This window comes from Peromyscus californicus, unplaced genomic scaffold (assembly GCF_007827085.1).
Source record: "Peromyscus californicus insignis strain IS unplaced genomic scaffold, ASM782708v3 Scaffold_8__1_contigs__length_139910024, whole genome shotgun sequence".
Classification (NCBI taxonomy): Eukaryota; Metazoa; Chordata; class Mammalia; order Rodentia; family Cricetidae; genus Peromyscus; species Peromyscus californicus.
The window spans coordinates 75,290,924-75,311,025 of record NW_026294606.1 but is presented as its reverse complement, the minus strand read 5'-3'; the positions used below and the strand labels follow the sequence as shown (position 1 = coordinate 75,311,025).

At 42.4% G+C, this 20,102-nt stretch overlaps 1 protein-coding gene across 1 annotated transcript in view; it reads right to left on the bottom strand.

Annotated features, from left to right (window-relative positions):
• The window catches only part of Apbb1ip (amyloid beta precursor protein binding family B member 1 interacting protein), a 101,313-nt gene that overhangs the window by 21,124 nt on the left and 60,087 nt on the right, over positions 1–20,102 (bottom strand). Inside the window, exons 6-8 of the mRNA XM_052728701.1 lie at positions 18,785–18,944; positions 17,078–17,199; positions 1,668–1,754 (exon numbers count right to left, since the gene is read on the bottom strand). Coding sequence (XP_052584661.1) covers positions 1,668–1,754; positions 17,078–17,199; positions 18,785–18,944 — 369 coding nt within the window. The remainder of the gene's footprint in view (positions 1–1,667; positions 1,755–17,077; positions 17,200–18,784; positions 18,945–20,102) is intronic.

The following is a 20,102-nucleotide window of genomic DNA, read 5'->3' as shown; positions in this document are numbered from 1 at the left end:
CAATACAGTTCATTAAAGTTTCCTGTGATTTGCTAGTATTCACATCAACCATAACAATATGAAAAGATCGATCGGCATCCAGATTACACACACATTTTGCAGTAGTTGATGATCTTCCAGTACATGATTTTACATTTACCCAGTAATTAGAATTCATGAAGTGTCCTTTTACCTCTAATACTGCTTTAGTATGGTAGCTGCTCTCTACACATGAGTGACTGGTCTACATAAGTATGTAACGATGCCCAGCCTGTCACATACACCTGTATGTTCAGGGTATATGTGATGGGTTTGGAGTGATGATGTCTTTAAGTAAGTGGGCAGACCCGCCTGGAGACGGATAGAGGAGCAGTGTCTCAGTTCCTAAGACCATCGGAAATATTTGTTTTTTAACAGTCTTATGTAGTGGGTAGCCATTCCAGCTTTGGTCTGAAGTTCCAACCCCCATTGAGGCTTTGGTAACTGCCACGCCTACTAGCGGGGCCAAGAGAGGACCCTGAAGACCCGAGATCTGGACACGCCACCTCTCTTGGTTCCCAGACCCTGGACGCTGGAAGTAGACCGAGCAGAGTTCTCCAGAGAACACCCAGACCCTGTGACCTACCTATCCCTTCATTTGTAAGTTACACTACTAAATAAGCCTCCCTTTTAACTACATGGAGTGGCTTTAATAATTTCGCCAATAGTCTTAGGTGACCCCTGTGAAAGGGTCATTTGACCCCCAGGTTAAGAACCATTGTTCTAGAGTCTAGTGGCTGGAAGCAGAAAGGACATCTCATTTTCATTGTTGGGCCTCCGATGAAATACCCATTGCATTTACAGTCCAGAACCAGACCTAGAAAAGCATGTTCAGGACCTTGGGAATGGCAGCAAGGTCAACTGCTCTGGTTTTGGTCTAGACCTTCTTGGATGTGACAGGGAATGGAAACACGAGTGGAGGTAAACCCACAGGGGAATAGAATATGGCACTCTTTAGAGTCAGCTAATTGGCTCCATAGGCTCTGTGTTCATCCCCAGGTCTAAACTTCCAAGAGACAAGTCTAATAATTCAAGACAAATCAACACTACATTGGGAGTGACTCAAGCCAACTTGTCTGGGGCTCTAGGATGCCCATGTGTGACCTAAGACCTGAAAGAGGGCCTTAGTCTTTAGCATCGTTGCCTTAACAGCTTCCAACAAAGTCCACTGTCAGGGAACTTCTAGAATGTGCCCTAGTGGTGACCATCAAAGGCTCTGGGCATTCACTGCCTCCCTGAATCTCTGTAATGATTCCAAATGATTTGCTACTGAGGCTCACAGAGGCATGCTCTAGCCATTAGCACATGAACAACCTGAGCAGAGTCACATCCTAAGTCATATCTCTTCCTCTAGGCCTCGAACTTCAAGAGCCTTGCCAAAGACAATGACTTGAAAATCCATACATCTGATACTATAGAGCCTTTCTGAAACGGAACATACATGTCACAGTGAGTTTTATGAAGATTCATGTCTTTTTCGTGAAAGAATTACTAATTCAATTTCATAAAAGTAAACTATTTTGTCTAAAGTCATACTTCTTTATAACTGACTCAAAAAACCCATTGAATTATCTAAATGGCTATGATTTGGTAATAATTAGCATTTACACCCAATTTTATGGAGCATTTCAGAATTTTTTGAAGCTTACCTCAAGTAAGGACTCTTTGTTTCTAGCATTCATTTTCTCACTGGTTTCCTTGTTTTCTTTTTTCCCCTTGTTATCCAAGTAGAAATTCTAGATTGAAACATTAAGATATCAGATCAGCAAGTATTCATCACTATGATAGATACTGCTAGGAACTTGTGATCTGGCTGGAGAGAGAAGACATTTCCATGTGAGAATACAAACAAAACAGAACTGTAGTAACTCTATTGGTGGTCACCTAGGCTCAAGCAGGATCTTGGTTCCTGCCTAGAAAGCAGAACAAAAATATTAGTAAAGAGTGTGACACCATTTAATTGCTAATTTCCACAGGTCATGAACCTCAGTGTCAAACACTGAAAGCTGAGAGGCACTCAGGAGAAGCCCAGGGTTGGGGTGAAGTTTGAACCCTTGTCCAAGTTCGGCAGGAGAACGACTCTGGTCAACGAGTGCAAGTCCTCAGGCCTTAGGGCTCTGTGTTTGTTTCAGGTGATGGAAGTTAGGACATACTCTCTCACCATGCAGCACATTGGTGTTAGAGACAACAGTAAAAGGGACTGTCAGAGGTTACAGAGTGGCACACCTGCCTCCTTATACGCAATGTTTGCCACATTAGTTACAAAAGACTGAATTAAAAATAGGTGCTGTGAAGGGTAAGAACGTTTTTTGTTCTGAAGTGTGGGAAAGGGAGGCAAGCACAAGGTGGACTGAATCTCCTGGGTCTGTTTGGGTCTGGCTTCTGTAGTATCTCACACAGAAGCCAACAAGAGCATAGGCTTCACCAGGGAGAAAAATACACTACAGACTATTGAGACTCTCAGTCATGAATCTGCTAAAGTTCTGAGATGTCAAAATTCTCTATGGTTTCTTCATATTATTAATCTGCTAAAATTTTGAGATGTCAAAATCCTCTAGAGTTTCTTCACATTATTTTGAATTAAACACAACCTCATAAATGGCTACAGAAAGATCATTTATCCTACGTGGATGGTAGAGAGCGTGAGTTACCTATTATTAATTCTTGTATCAGCTGGTCACGGACCTTGAATAAGCCATTTACTAACCATTATTCATAAACATTAAAATAAAGTAACAGTCAGTACCTAAGTATACATGTCCTCGTTGCTCTATTAGAAACTGCTCTGCAAACTTTGAAGCCTACAGTTTATTCAGGGCTTATTATTCCTATTATTTGCATTATTTGTAGTAATAGTAGCATTACAGTAGTAAGAGAGAAAGTGAAACAAGATGTGATAGTTCGAATGTAACTGGCCCCCATAATCTTAAAGGGTACTATTAGGAAGTATGGCTTTGTTGGAGTGGGTATGGCCTTGTTAGAGGAAGTGTGTCACTGTGGGGGAAGGCTTTGAGGTTTCCTATGCTCAGGATACAACCAGTATCTCAGTTGACTTCCTGTTGCCTGCAAGATGTAAGACTTTCAACTGCTCTAGCACATGTCTGCTTGCGTACCACCATGCTCCCTGCCATGATGATAATGGACTGAACCTCTGAAACTGTAAGTGAGCCAACCCAATTAAATGTTTCCTTTATAAGAGTTACTGTGGTCATGGTGTCTCCTCACACAATAGAAACCCCAACTAAGACACAGACAAGCTAATGCTGAACTAGGCCATCATCTGAATTGCATACGGATTTTAAACTAATTATTGAGTTGCATCTATTGACTATGAAGTCCTTGGAGAAAAGACCTTACTCTCACATAGGTCATTTATGGATTATGAATGTACCTATAAGGTAAAGATTGCCATCTTCTTTTGACCTCAGTATTTCACTGCTTAGCCTAGTGGAATGAGACCTGTCTGGCTGTGGTCACACTACAGCTATATTAGTACATTCATTTGCATTTAACACTTGTCCAGCTATTACACTTATGGTATTTGGAATAGTGATTTTATTTTGAGGCTTGCATGTTCTATTAAGTCCCCAAATTAAAGTGAGATGGATAATTTTTTTTAAAGGTAGGGGAGAAAGACAGGGTTGGAGAGATGGCTCAGCACTTAAAAGTGCTTATGTTTTTGCAGAAGCCCCAGGTTCAGTTCATAGCATCCACATCAGATGGTTTACAACCACCTGTAACTATAGTTCTAGAGGATCTGATGCCCTCAGGTCTCAGTGGGTACCTACATAGACAAGGCTCACACAAACTCCTGAGGCGTGCGCACATGTGTGCGTACACACACACACACACACACACACACACACAGACACACACACACACACAGACACAGACACAGACACACACAACACAAATAAAAATAATAAATTAGTATTAAAAAACAAGAAATAAAAAAGGGTAGACTTAACAGCAGTTTATCTTAAAAATTATTAAGACCACCAATGGACAAATGGGACTGCATAAAGCAAAATCACTTCTGGATATCAAAAGATACCATCAGTCAAGAAAAGAGGCAGCTTACAGAATGGGGAAAACTTGACCATTTATACATCTGGCAGAGGGTTAGTACCTAGCATATATAAAGAACTCAAAAAAAGCAAATAACAAACGAAAACACTAGACATCAAGAAACAAATAACCCAGTTATAAAACAGGGCTTGAAATGAAACAGAGTTCTCAAAAGATGACACACTAGCAGCTGATAAATACCAAAAAAGTTCAACGTTCTTAGCCATCAGGGAAATGCAAATCGAAACCTCTTTGAGATTTCTTCTTAGTCCGAATGGCTAAGGTCAAGAAAGACTCATGACAGCACACGCTGGTGGGGATTCAGGGAAAGGGAGACACTTTTATGTTCACTGCTGGCAGGAGTGCGGCCATTATGGAAATCAGTGGGGGTTCTTCAAAAAGCTGAAAACAGATCTACCAAAAGATCTAGCTATACTACTCTTGGGCATATACCTAAAGGATTCTGTGCCTCACTACAGAGATACTTGCTCATTCATGTTCATGGGTGCTCTATGCACAATAGCCAGGAAATGGAAATACCCAAGATGTCCATCAACTGACAGATAATGAAAATATGGTGCATTTGTGCAATGAACTATTATTCAGCTGTTTAAAAATGTAATTTGCAGGAAAATAAGTGGAACTAGAAACAGTCATCCTGAGTGAGGTAACCCAGACCCACAAAGACAAACATGTTTTCTGTTGTATATGAATGTTAGCCTTTAAGCTTTGGATATATGTGTTTTGTTCAGAATACTAGCAGAGATTAGGTAACTAGTAAGGGGCCATAGAGTGGAGGGACTCTTTCAAGGAAGGAGAAATAGAATACATGTTATAGAAAAATAGAAGAGAGAAGATGAAATGGAGTGGGTGATGAGAGGATAGGCTAGAGGAGGGAATATGGGGGGCATAACTAACATTAAAGTCTTTTTGAAAAAAATATGGAAATTTGCTATTGTAGAAGCTTACTAAAATATATACTTATATAAAAGGAACTTAAATGCAGTTACTCTATACTGGGGGATAATAACCCAACCAGACCAAATAAAACACCTACTACCAAGGCTGGGTTGCATATTTTTGAGTCATTGGCCAAAGGCATCCAGTAGAGTCCCCAAACTTTATGGTTGGTTGTCAATGCTGTTGGTTACCCTCTAGAATTTGACAGTAAAACTCTTATTGCTGAAGACAATAATTGAGTCATAGAACATAGAGAAATCTACCTCAACCAGAAGCTTCATCCCTACTGACTAGAATTCATCATAATGCTGGAAGGTTCTAGACACACGACTGGAAGAGAAAAGTAATCATCAATCCCATTCAACTGTGAACCCTATGAGGCACAATAATTATCTGCCTGGCCAGATATGCCCTCTGACCCAATAATGGCATGAATGAAGTGGAGCAACCAACCACTTTTGATTGGATTTAAAGCCTGCTTCACCAAATGGAACTCATACCCAACATTGCAATAAGGTCAAGAACTTGAGGTTAGACAAGTATTAGGAACTATGGGAAAAGCTACTACTATTATTTTGCTAAATGGGCATAGCAATAAAATGACTCCTTATGACATATTGCTGTGCCCCCTCAATGCAGCACTCAAATCCCATCAGAGAAGCTTCTTCTTGCAGTAAATGGTAACTAACACAGAAGCACACAACTGGCCAATGTGCAGAGAATAAGAGACTTTGGAATGTTCAGCTCTAAAAGGGATGTCTATGTCATACCCCTCCCCTTAAAGGTTTAGGGATCTATGTGGGAGAGGGGACAGAAAAATTGTAAGATCCAGAGGTGGTGAATAACTCAACAAACCCGTGTTTTCCAGATACGGCAGGGCGGATGCACACATGTGTTCACAGAGACTGTGTCACCAACATGCATAAGACATGTACAAGCTCAAACCAGACAAAATCTTAGCATGGAGGAGGGAGGTGGGCATGATGTCCCACTCCTAGCTAAGGAGCTACTGGCATTTGATTGTTGTAGACAAAGGGTCTTAGTTTGCTTTCTACTGCTGTGATGATAGGGAAAGTCAATTTTCTTGAGTAGAGCGACACCTGGTATGTCAACTACACTCCATGAGTAGTCAGTCAACACAACTGGACTCCATTTTTTTTTGTATGTGTGTGTGAGAGAAAGCAGTGGATGGTGGCGGAGAGAGAGAAAATGAAGTTGGGTGGGTAGGGAGTTGAGGGAAGACCTGGGAGGAGTTGAAGAGAGGGTGAATATTATTAAAGTATGTTGTATGACATTATCAAAAAACAAATAAAAACATCTTTTAAAAGGTTGCTAAAGAGAAATAGACACCTCCTTATTTCTTACAAGCAAGACATTTCATGGGAGTCAGGCTGATTCAAGGCTTTCTCAAAGGCTTTGATGAAAGGACAATGGAAACCTAGTTCTGTGTCCTTGCCTAGGGGCAGATTTGGCAAAGTCTAGTCAAGGGGTTAAGGACTTGGTTCTTGGCAAACTGGCTTTTCCCCCTAAAGAGACTTAAGTTATGAACTCCAAGGCCACTGTGTACTTGATCTGTGTTCACATCACTGTGTACGTGATGCACTTGGGATAGTCTGTGTTCCTTTTGTGCAATACTGCTGGATTACCCTCCTGTTGACTCTGTCCCATGGTATAATAACTTCACACTGACTCTGCCCCATTTCTCCTTACAGATTGTAGATAAGATGCTGCATTTCTTGACAAACTTGCTTGGCACAGCACATAGCTTGTGCAAGACCTCCTGAGCCCAGACTTCCCTATTTTCTTTATCTTCTGACTCCCTGGTCCCTCCTTTCAGTAGTCAGTCACTGAATAACAGCCTGCTTGATGGCCAAGGTCAGTGTACGATGATCTAATTCATACAGCAGGACTCACATCATGAATGGCTAACAGAATATATTTATTGGACAACCTTGATTTAAGTAAAACTGGATTGTAATGAAGTCAATATAATCTTTTTCAAAAATAGTAATTCTAGTTCACTGAATACTATCACTGTATTCCACTTTAAAAGGTATTATTGGGTTTAATTAGTAAACTGAAACTTTTCATGAAGTTAAAGAATGCCACCTCCAGAACCTATTGGGGATGGGCCTTATACTTAGTTTAAACATTGGCAGCATTATTGTCACTGTCAGACAGAGGGAGCTTTATCTCAGATACCCACGAGTGGCAACGAGTTAAACCATGTTCAAACAGCACACTGGAAGAGCTGTGTTTAGACCCTTGCTTTGATGCACCATTTCCTTGACTCCAACTTTAGTATAACCTGCCATGCAGGGGATGATGGTGGTGGAGCATCCCATTGCATTTTTGGTATAGACTGGTCTGAATCTGAAATCCTAGGTGAGATCTGTGAACCCGGATTTGTTGTGACTCTGTCTTTAACACCTCACTGGTTATTACCTGCTAATGCCCTTCTTTGCAGGACAGAGATTTTAATAGCATCCACTTTCACGGAACTGCCTCACTGTGGAAGCTGATAATGACAAATGTTATTATTCCATAACAGGTGCAATAGCTTTATAGAGCTAAGGACAGTTAACAGTGGGGGAAGTCCAGGCCGCTCACTGTAAGCCGCGTCTATGGTTTCTGGTGCATATGTAAAGCCTCTTCAGGGTACACATCAATTCCTACATCTTTAACCTCTATTTCTCAATCTGATCTGCTGGGATAATGGGTAGCTTCTTTCACGACTGCTTTCCCTCTCCTTAGAAAAAGAAGGCCTGCACGCCCACAAGAACCTTACTGCCCTGGGTTGTAAAAAGCTCAAAGGCCCGAACAAAGGCATCACTTGAAACACTGGCATGAAAAAGTAGAAGACTCAAAAAAATCCCTTTGAAAGTCAAGTGATTTCTAATGCTTTGCTTCCCTCACAATGGAGAGTACCTAATTATCTTGTCAGTCAATGGATAAAAAGAACCATCATTGAACCTTCAGTGGCTTTTAGCTGAGAACCTGGAAGGAATTCAAAGATTGGAATGGTATTTTCCTATTCCCATCCATTTATTAATGTGAGCACTTTTTCTCAATGCCTTTTATCTGTAAAAGGTACTTAACACTTGTCCTGGTTAGTTTTTTGTCAACTTGACACATGCTTGGGTTATCTGGGAAGAGGATGTTCAGTTGAGAAACCGCCTCCATCAGATTGCCTGTAGGCAAGTGTGTAGGGTGTTTTCTTGAGTAATGATTGACACCAAGGGTCCAGTCCACTGTGGGTGGTGCCATCCTCTGGCAGGTGGTCTGGGGTGGTATAAGAAAGCAAGCTGAGCAAACCATGAAGAACTAACCAGTGACCACCCCTCCCCAATGGCCTCTGCTTCAGTTTCTACCTCCAGCTTCCTGCCTTGAGTTCCTGCCCTGATTTCCTTCAGTGACAGACTGTGATCAGATGTGATGATGGACTGTGATCAGATATGTAAGCCAAATAAACCCATTCTTCCCCAAGTTGCTTTTGGTCAGGTGTTAATCACAGCAGTAGAAAACAAGCTAAGACAATATCTATAAAATTGGAAAACAGGCCGGGCGGTGGTGGGGCACGCCTCTAATCCCAGCACTCAGGAGGCAGAGCCAGGCGGATCTCTGTGAGTTCGAGGCCAGCCTGGGCTACCAAGTGAGTTCCAGGAAAGGCGAAAAGCTACACAGAGAAACCCTGTCTCGAAAAACCAAAAAAAAAAAAAAAAAAAATTGGAAAACAGAAAGATTGATAATTGATTCAGAACATTCATTGATTAATTTTGGAGTTAATTAGAAGTAACCTGCCTGTAAGATTTGCTGGTGCAATAGTGCACAAATCTTGTAGGAATAACCAAGAAATATTTGATTTGGGTTAAGGCTTATTCCATTAGATAGAACCCATAACCAGCATTGCTTGGGTGGCCAAGAACCTGACACTACATAGACCAGGGACCTAGGGGAAAACGAAATACCACTGTTCTGCTAAAGAACATAGCAACAAATTGACTCCTAATGACATTCTGCTAGACTCATAGATCTGTGCCTTGCTTAGCCCTCATTAGAGAAGCTTCTCCCTACAGTAGATGGAAACAAATACAGAGATCCACAGCCAGGCAATATGCAGAAAAACATTCAGCCCTAAAAGAGATGTTTCCATCAAATCCCTCCCTTCAGGGCTCAGGGAGCTATGCGGAAGAGGAGGTAGAAAGAATGTAAGAGCCAGAGCAGGTGGAGGACACCAAGGAATCAAGGTCTTCTAGACACAACAGAGCTGGCACACATAGGGATTCACAGAGACTGAGGCAGCATGCACAGGGCCTGCAAAGGTCTGCACCAGATGGGGTCCTAGAGTTGAAAGGAGAAGTGTTATTCTTTTATTATTTTAGACAAAAAAGGGGGAAAGTGGTGATACATTGTGTACCCCAATAAAGCTTGCTTGAAGATCAGAGGATGGAGCCAGCGACTAGATTATTAGACATAGAGGTCAGGCAGTGGTGGCACACACCCTTAATCCTATCACTCGGGAGGCAGAGATCCGTCTGGATCTCTGTGAGTTCAAGGCCACACTGGAAACAGAGCCAGGCAGTGGTGGCACACCCCTTTAATCCCAGTACTAGGAAGCACACATGCCTTTAATCCCAGGAAGTGACGGCAGGGTGGAGAAAAGTATAGAAGGCGTGAGGAAACAGGAACTAAGGCAGTTCAGCTGAGACCCTTTTGGGTGAAGACTCAGAGGATTTCAGTCAGAGGATTCGTGGAGTTGGTGAGGTAACAGGTGGTGGCTGTGGCTTGTTCTGCTTCTCTGCTCTTTCAGCTTTTACCCCAATATCTGGTACCAGTTTTTTTTTTTTATTGAAAAACCATCTAAGACTCGAACAACAGACACACACACCCCTCCCTAGCCCAGAAGCTAACTGATAGCCACATGCTAATGAAAAAATAGTTTTCTCCAAGGGAGTCTCACTGGGAAAACCAACTACTCTTAAGTCTAGGCCCCATGCCCTGCAGTAGATGGCCAACACAAAACAACTCAACAGCATCTTTGGAAGTTCTTTGTCTCTTTTTCCCCTTTCTACGTTACAGGTCCTTTCCGTGTATATTATGGCTTCCTGTTTTCCATTTTTTGTGGGACTCTCGTGTATGCGAACAAGCATGTCTCTGCATCTATATGGGTTTCTTGTGAATTTTCTCTGGCTCTTTTTCTTGTTTGGTTGTTTTGTCATATTCCGATTTATTTTTTAATTTATTTATCTTATTATTATTACTTAGATGCCTGTTTGTTTTCTAAGGAGAAACAGAAAGGGTGTGGATCCAGAAGAGGGGGAGGTGAGGAGGAACTTGAAGAGTAAGGGGAGGGGAAACCGTAATTAGAATATATTGTGTGAAAAAAAAATCTATCTTCAATAAAAGAAAAAAAAAAACACTCCCCCACCAAATACCAAGTCTTAAATGTTTTGATATTTTAATCAATTACATGATTTTTTTAAAAAAAATATGTGTCATGTGCTGACAACAAAAAAATTTGAAAACTTAAATTTGTGAACATTTGTTGAACTGATGTGTCAGAAGGAACCCGAGGACAGACTGTTAAGATAAAAATAGATTACAGGAGGATGAATCTGCAGAGAAAATACAGCAGGAATGGTTCAAGAGGAGAGAAAAAAAGACACAATATGAAATTCCCAAACATTTAACAATGCTAATTGTATAGCTCGGAGTGTAAACTGTGGTGCTAACAGGCTCACTGAGAAGAGCAAATGGTTTGGGATGGTGATGGTGACGGTGGGGAGGCTGTGCAGGTATGGGGACATCTTGGGAACTTCGGTTCCTTCTGCTCACTTTTACTATGAAGTAACTTCTCTAAAAATACAAAAGGCATACTCTTGTGTTTCTTAAACACATCTGATGGGAGTTGGACTGCCATGGAGCAGGGTTAGAATCTATGGGGTTATTTTAACTGTTAAGATTTAGACTACATGGAACTTAGCTTTCTTCATACCTGTTTAAAACACTGATGCCACATTTGAAGCTAAGGTGTGGTGGTGTATGTCTGTAATCCCAGCACTAGGGATGCAAAGGTATGAGGAAGTCTGTGAGTTCAAGCCAGTCTGTGCTCCATTGCAAGATCTTGACTCACAAAGGGGGTGGGAGTTGGGAAGGGTGTCAACAGATAAGTGTGTGAGGTGGTATATAGGTTTTCATACTTTCAGGAGCTACACAGACATACAAGTTTGAGCTCCATTTACAGATGCAGCCACCACCAGTGGCTGGCCATAATGGCTTTGTGGGAATAGATGAAGTAGCAGAGGAAGGAGGTCTACTGAGATGGAGAGGAGCATCGTAGCTATGGGTAAGGACAGAGACTGATAGAGATAGAAACCCAAGAGAAGTCTGGAGTCAAGATGCTTGTGTGGTCTTCTAACACTCAGTAACCAAGCACAGTACTTGGCTAGCTCACACACTGCTTATGCCTCCAGGAACGAGGCTAGAACAATGGCTTCTGAGGAGACCTAAAGTGCTCTTAAATGGAATCGGATAGGGTGCAACAATGACGACCAGGGCCATTAGTACACACCCCGTTTTTCTCCATTTTTCAAACAGGGGTGACCTGTTATCCCTTCTCAGTCAAGACAAGCCATCCTTTCAGGATTCTCCCCACTCCACAGTTAAGTATCTTTTGTCCTGCAAATTTTCAGACCCTGGTTTCTCCCCACAAGCTTATAATTGATTGTGGCTGACTTTATCGGAAGTGAGCACTGCATCTGGGTTGAGATCAAACCACCTTCCTCTCATACATCACTTCAACAGTGCATCAAATGGATTTCATGCTGCAGCGGCTTCTGTAGGGTGGGAAGAGCAGCTGTGGCATTATTACAAATCGAGAAGCTGAATGTAAATGCCGTCAGAGAACACACTGAACTAACACAGTCAGCAATGGATCCCAGAGAGCCAGCCGGCTATGGGAAGCCTCTTCGCTGGCCATCGGTGAGTGCCTTGGAGTTCTGCCTACAGAAGCAGACCCGAGTTCTGGAGAATTGTTTCTCATAATTGAGCTCAAAGCTCCCGTGTTTACATGTGCTTCAATGCCTCTTTCCCAGCCCGACTCCCAGATAAGCGATTGATAAAAAAACTCCATCAAATAGTGGAGATTTCAGTTTTGGGATTCTCATGATCCATTTTTATGGTTTTGTACAGTTTAATAATTTTTCAGAACTGATATTCTGGGACATAGACACTGTTTTCTATTTTTTAAGGTTATTTAATAATTATTTTGTGTGTGTGTGTGTGTGTGTGTGTGTGTGTGTGTGTGTGTGTAGGCCACATTGGCAGGTGTGTGGTATTCAGAGGACAACAGCCAAGAGTCATTTCTCCCTGCCACCTGGTAGGAACCAGGGGTCAAATCAGGTTGTCAGACCTGAGAACAGGTGCCTCTGCCCAGCGGGTGTCTGATTTGTCTTTGATTCCTCCCCTCCTCTCCTCCCCTCTCCCACCTCTTACATTCAGCTTCTCGATTTGTAATAATGCCACAGCTGCTCTTCCCACCCTACAGAAGCCGCTGCAGCATGAAATCCATTTGATGCACTGTTGAAGTGATGTATGAGAGGAAGGTGGTTTGATCTCCCCCTTTCCTCTTCCTCCCTTCTTTCTCACCTCTTCCTCCTCTCCCCTCCCCCTCCCCTCTTCTCCCCTTCTCCTCCTCCTTTCCTCCCCTCCCCCTCCCCTCTCCTCTCCTCTCCTCCCCTCCTCTCTTCCCCTTCTCCTCCTCACTTCCTCCCCTCCTCCTCCCCTCTTCCTCTCCTCCCCCTCCCTTCCCCCTTCTCCCTTCCTCCTCCCTTCCTCCCCTCCCCTCCCCTCCCCTTCTTCTTACCCACTCTCCTCCCCTCCCCTGTCTTCTCCTCGCCTCTCTTTTCTTCTCCCCTCCTTCATTATTTCCTTTTTTAATTAAATCTTTAAGTCCACATATGAAGTAATGGGCTTCCTTATGATACTTTTCACTCGTGTAAGAAATTATACTTTGTTATTATTTGTACCCTTCCCCTGCCCTGCCCACTGCCCCGCCTTCCTTTTGCTGATCTCTTTCCTCCCAACAAATAGTCTTCCTTCTGTTTCTATGTCACATGGATTATACAATGATTCATCTTCCTTGTTAAAACTAGATTCGGAAAGAAAACGGTGAACGGAGAGCCCGTATTCATCTTTCTCTACTTCCTGGCTGTGGATGTTACAACCTAAGGTAATGCATCGCTTCAGTCCTAAAGTGCACACTGTCTTCCATGCCCTGGCTGCTGGAGTAATGCATGTGTATTAGCTGCTGAAAACAGCAAAAATAGAGGCTGAAAACAATCTTATAAAATGAATATCCACCATAAATGTTGAACACACACACAACATTTGATACTGATTGGTAAGCAGTGATGTTTGTAATACTGTTTGCTATCTGGGTTGAAGTAAGTTACTTAAACCATGGTAAAACCGTTAAAGATTTCTGTAAAGTGTCCCTCATCCTTTCCCCATGTGATGCTTTCTGTGATTTTCAATAAAGACAGAGCAAATTCCCTTGATAGGGACAGGCACAACAGAAACGGACACACACAGACACTGGGGACAGACACAGAGACAGACACAGGACAGATTCACAAGACAGCCTTAAGGCAAGCACAGATTCAGACCCATACAACAGACAGGAGACAAAGGACACAGGGAATAGGGAGTGCAGAGCTCAGATCTGGACTCACTCCGATTAAGTGACTCTAAAGGGAAATGCTTTTATTTCTTTCCTTAATGTGAAACCAATGCCTTACCGGTGTCTCTGAGTTTATTATCAATTTGCTCAAACTAACCAGAAAAAGCAACATCAATGGCTCCTGAGAATCTAGAATGATAGGAAGTTTCATACAATGATAAAGGGAGAACAAAGCTAAAGAATATGCAGAAAATTCCCCATCAGCATTTGCCATAGCTAAATAGAAACATAATCTATGTCCCAGTAATTTCATTCATAGATATACGTGCAAGAGAAATGTCTGCGTATGTTCAGCTAAAAACATATACAAGATATTTCCACCAGCATAACTACTTAAACGCCAGGCTAGAAACAAACCCCACATCTGCTGACATCACAGTGAATACATACATTCTGGTTAGCCACCCGTTGGAGAGAAGAGTAAGCTGATGCTATCAGCATCAATGTGAATGAAAGTTAAGTGGAAATAAAATCCAAACATGATTCCATTTCACAAAATAAGGGAAAAGAAAGGAGGTAAAGATCTGAATACTGACTGCCACTACAGTGGAGAGTAAATACTGCGAAAAGGCACAAGGAGCCTCGTTACGGCCTGCATCTTGAAGCATGAGTTGAAGGGAAGTATTCACTTTGTAAAGTCCGTAAACTGTATGTACTGTTAGGATTCGATAGTGCTGCATCAGACACAGCGGCTAAGCTGTACGCCTCCTTCTTCCTCTTAACAATGGACACGCCGCACAGTTCCTGGACAGCATTTTCATGGACTCAATAGAAAAGGTATTTTGTGAAGGAGTCACACACAATGGTGGCCTTGAACGTAGTGTCTATGGTTGTTATATAGAAGTCAAATCCTCACTTTGTAGTTTGGTTCACCAAATGGCTCATTTATGGCTAATGGCGTCTAAGAGAGAGAAGCCTGGTTAACATTCCCCTGACTCTTTCCCCGTTTCCTGCAGATTAGAAGATGAGCTCTTAGGAAAAGCTGCCTTGGACATGGAGATAGAAGTCAAATATTGAGGGAGGCAGAGATGCTCTATCCTTTTGTCTGGGTCAGCATAGGAGAAAGAAAGAAGATTCTAGTTTGTTCGAAATGTGGGCTTAGAAGCACTCTTTGGGACAGCCCCTGATACGGCACCCTTACTAATACAGGAATTGAAGTGGAGAGACCAGTCAAGGTAGATAACAGGTTGAAAAACTGACATTTTTAGTGTTTGCTGTTTCTGAATTGCTTTGTTGTCAGTTGCCACCACATATCCCAGGGAGGACCCCAAAACAGCACAGGACAGTTATGTGATGATTGGTCTTGTCAGTTTGACTGGATGGAGAGACACTTATGATATATTAAAGTACTCTCTGGTCGTGTCCATGAGTCAATTAGGCTATGAGGACTCTCTAATGAATGGATTAATCCTTAATCCTCTGATGGATTCACAATCTGAATAGGAATATTGGAAAATGGTGGATCTCTCTCTCTCTCTCTCTCTCTCTCTCTCTCTCTCTCTCTCTCTCTCTCTCTTCCTGTGTGTGTGTGTGTGTGTGTGTGTGTGTGTGTGTGTGTGTGTAGGTGCTGGTTGGAGGAAGTAGGTCACTAAAGCTATGTCTTTGGGGATTTATCTTGTATTAGCCTTTTTCTGTTACTACCCTGTTCTGCTTCCTGCCTACCATGACATGAAGCCCTCCCGCCCCGTATTCTTCTTATCACAATGGATGGAGACCTCTGCAACTGTGAGCCAATTGCGTCCTTTCTCCCTTAAGTTGTTTCTGTCAGGTATTTGGTCATGGCAATGATAAAATCAGTGCAAGGGGAAAAAACATTTTCCTGTAAGTAACCTGCCTCAGACTCTTCTAATTCTTCCCCTAGTGATTCGAGATTCAGTTTCCTTTCCTGTAAGATGGAAAGATGTCTGAATGACCATGACTGTGGAGATCACTTCCATCAGTAATAGTCTTAGAATTTCCTTTAAAAATGTGTTTGGGACAGGAGGGGAAGATAAAGACCCTTTATATAAAGAGACACTGGTACCTGATATTGTTCAACAAGAGCTCAGCATATATGTGCTGCTGAGCTAGCCTTTGATCTATGGTGCTTGGGAGGAATATGGGACTAAGCAGTCTTGTGTGGATATGAACTCTGCTCCACAGAGAAACATAGCAAAGGAAGGATGTAGAGAAGAGAGGCAAGAATCCCAAGATGGTGAATCAGAGACAAGGGTGACCCCTGACTAGAGGGACAAGGCTACACTTTGGAATGATGAACTGCCTTTTTAGGGTTCCCTACAAAGTATACTAGATGGGGTGGGGAAGGCAGAACTTCTGGGGTATTAACCATCTACTTTTCCAGGTTGCTGCCTCTCTGAATAACGCAGCTTCAACTAATGACTCAACCCCAGCCTCTGTTGACTATCTGTGGTGACAGGCAGTATAGACTGGCATTCTGGTTCTCATGTGATTCCAGGTGCTTGAAGCCACTCCCAGAAAGGCTTAGATGTTTTGTTGCATCCTGATATATGACTTGAGGGAGTCACTTTCAAATATGAGATCAATGCTTTTGTGTTTGTGTCAATTGCTTAAGGACATAACAATAAATTTTATATACTCTGAGTGCTCTGCAATAGTGTGGCAGGGATCCTGTGAAAGACAGGATGTTTGAGGGTGGTTTATGAAAACTCCCCAGGGGCGTCTACACTGAGAGCAGGAATGGGCTGTAGCAGCATCATCAGTGGAATGGGGAAGTGTCTCTAAGGAACAGAGTTCACACCCTTTTGATTAAATTTACACATTTATATTTCCTGGCCTTTGTTTAATCTTTTCTATAAAGTGTAGCTCTGCCATAGAAAAGGTAAAAAGAAACTAGGTATTTTTATTTCACAAGCTCTGGCCCAAATTGTAAATAAGTATTTCTCTCTTTATCTTTTTTTTTTTTTAATATGATGGCATTTATGGGTCTCAGACCTCCCAGTAAACTCCCTTTAGTTATCACAGTATTAATAAACAACAAATATGAACTACAAAACATGTAACTTTGCAACAGAAAAATTAATAATCTGTAGTTCATCAGGGCACATTGGACTAATGGAGCCTAATAGAAACTCAAACCCAAGAGGAGCATTAGACAATGACCAATGGATATGCTTATCTTTCTAAATCTTTCAAAAGACTGAATTTCTACATTTGTGTTTATTTGAAAGGAACACATTTGTGAGATTTCCTGAGATTATGCTTTGACCAGTACACAGGTGACAAAAACTTCTTCATTCACTACATAGTTTAACAAAATACGGGCTATCTTACCTGAGGATTTTTAAACACAGCATATTTTTCTTCTTTCTCCAAAAACAGTACTTTGTTTTCTGTGTCTCTTGTCCAGTCTGATAAGACTTCAACAACGTTTTCATGGTCTTCAAATATTCTCTCTGATGAAATAAAAAAGATATTTCAGATGGGAGTCTATTATTGAGTTAAGGGCAATGGTTCACAAGGTTTCTAAAGATTGGCAGATCTTACTTTGTTGCGTTTGAATTTATTCAGCCAAGGGCACATGCTCTGAAAACTGGATGGGTATCTGAACACGGGGGAGGCGGCTACTATGTTAACGACCCACAAAAGCTCACGGGGGACCCCCTGCTCAGTTCCTTCTCTGTCTTCTTGCATGGCACATCTCCAGGCCCCTGTGGACCTTGTCCCGAAGAAGCTATTTCCTTTCCTGAACTAGCCATCATCTCAGTGTAGTCCACCCGTAAAGAGGCGGGAGGACTGGAGCGGTCCAGCACCCGGCCTGTACGCTAACATCCCTGCCTGCAACAACAGTGCGTCGTTCCTGATGTTTTTATACGTCAGCGTCAGGTTCTGAATTTAGTTTACATAAAAACATTATAAATGGCAGGAACTACAGTACTTTGGGGGATAGTTATCACGCTTTTTGAGTGCTAGCATTTTGCTTTTCATTTTAAATCGTTCTTACCGGAGGTAAATCCAGTCACTATGGGGGTGGCTACAGAACAATGAGTGCTTAAACACTGTGAGCGAAACTGTGAACCTCACAACTGATCACTCTAAAACTCTAAAGACAATAGAGGAATGCCTGAACCAAGCTTGAGAGGAATGGAAGGTTTTCCTTCCCTTGTTTTCCTGACTCACAGAATTGAAGAAAACGTCAAGACCTCTGTTTGGGTTAGTTTGGAGAGAGGGTCTCCCTATGCAGCTCAGACCAGCCTGGGACTCATCCTCCTCCAGGCTTAGCCTCTCCAAGGGTGGGATTATGAGCATGTGCCAGCATGCCTGGTTAAGGGACTATTTTAATGTGGACCACTTTCTATAGAAAAAATTGCCCTAAAGACCAAAAGGAGATAATTCTGGGTTTCATACAGCCCTCTTGGAAGGCAGTGTGCCCTGAGGATGAATGGAAAGAACAGAGAATTTATTAAATTGCTGATTTATTAAATTTATTAAATTAAAAGGTAAAAGAAAAAAGGAAAAACAAACAAATGAATAAATAAACAAATGAATAAATAAGCTATCAATTTATTTTACTGCCTTTTGACCTCTGGGGCTGAACCTCTTCAGTTAGCAAAGTGTTAGTGATAAGTCGAGTTGGGAGGGAGGGAGGGGAAGTGAGCGAGGATATAAGATCTGGCAGCCACATTATGTCTCAAGGAAGCAATCTTTAACGGGATATTAGCTGACAGGAACCCAGATCTCCTGCAATCTGCTGAGCTTCCCAAACATGTAGCAGGATGAACCATATTAGCTCTTTCTTCCCCCTTTAGAGTCACTAGCAAGGTGACAGTAATAAAGTTCACATCCCCCAAAGCCTGGCCACCCTCTACCAACTGCGTGTCTGCCGCAAAGAACAATGGAGCAAGTACTCATCCCAGATGAGGGCACTGACGTGTGTCACGTCTTGAGATCTTGAAATAAATGTATAAGACAGACTAAAGCCCCTAACAGAACAAAAGCCAGGCTTTGGAAGTACAGCCCAGATGTGGGGAAGAGACTTACCAATTTGCAATTCGGGATAGATTTCGTAAAGACACCAGTCCACATTGCAGTCACAATGGGTTTTTTCAAAAAGGTTGTCCAGAACATCCCGAGCCAACTGTCGCTCATCCACCATCAGCGACTTGGTGCTGTTATCGTCCATATGCACCTTAACCACAAGCTGAAGATGAAGCCACAGAGCATCAGTCAGTTTCAGCACCGGGGCAGGCTGCTAAGCTCAAGGTGTCCGCATTGCTATTATTTCTGCCACTTATTATTTCTGTGCGTTAGGAATGCATCCTTTGCATAGGCTGCTGTTACTGTAGCTCACAGGGTTCACAGTTTGGTAAGATTATAGATGACAGGCCGGGCGGTGGTGGCGCACGCCTTTAATCCCAGCACTCGGGAGGCAGAGGCAGGTGGACCTCTGTGTGAGTTCGAGGCCAGCCTGGTCTACAAGGCGAGTTCCAGGAAAAGACTGTAGATGACTTTTCTCAACCAGCAGTAGTGGCATGATGGTTATGGGGGATAACCAGCTGCTTTCTGATTAGATTTAAAGCCTGCTCTACAGGATAGAACTCATGTCTGGTACTACAAACTGGGCCAAGAACCCAAGGCTGAGGGGCTCATGGGTCCCAGAGGAGAACCTAATACTACTATTTTACTAAATGGATGTAGCATCAAACTGCTTTCTAAATATTTAATATTTTTATCCATAGATTAATGCAGCGCTTAATGATGAGGACTGCTGTAAAACAGTGTCTTCTGGACAGGACAGGATTGCTGAACTCTTGAACGTGCAACAGCTGCCATTACTTGTACAACATTTGTTCAGGAGCAGTACAGTCAAAATTGCAGCATGGGAGAGGTGTTCAGGAAGCCCCACTCTGACTTAAGGAGCTACTATCAATTGATGGCACTTGGGAGAGGAAGAGCCGGCTTTCTTCAGGGATATGATCCCTGATAGGTGGCCCATTCTCCAATGGATGGGCCTATACATCTATCTGTACGCACTGACAGCACTGACTGGATTCAGTGAGTTGAAAAAACAGGCTATGGACTTGGGATGGGATGTGGTAGGGGGTCTTGGAAGAGTTGGAGAGGAGATTTGGGGGGGTGAATATGGTCAAATTACATTGTATACATGTCTGAAATTCTCAGAGGGCAAATAGAAAATATTTTAAAAATGGAATGTATCCCCCGACCTCACTGTGAACTCCTTTACACATTAGAAACACAGAGGTGGAAAAATAAATTCAAAAACACAAAACAGACAATAAACAAGGCCCTTGGCCCAATTTCAAGCCACTGCATTCCGGTGGGGGAGACAGAAAACAAC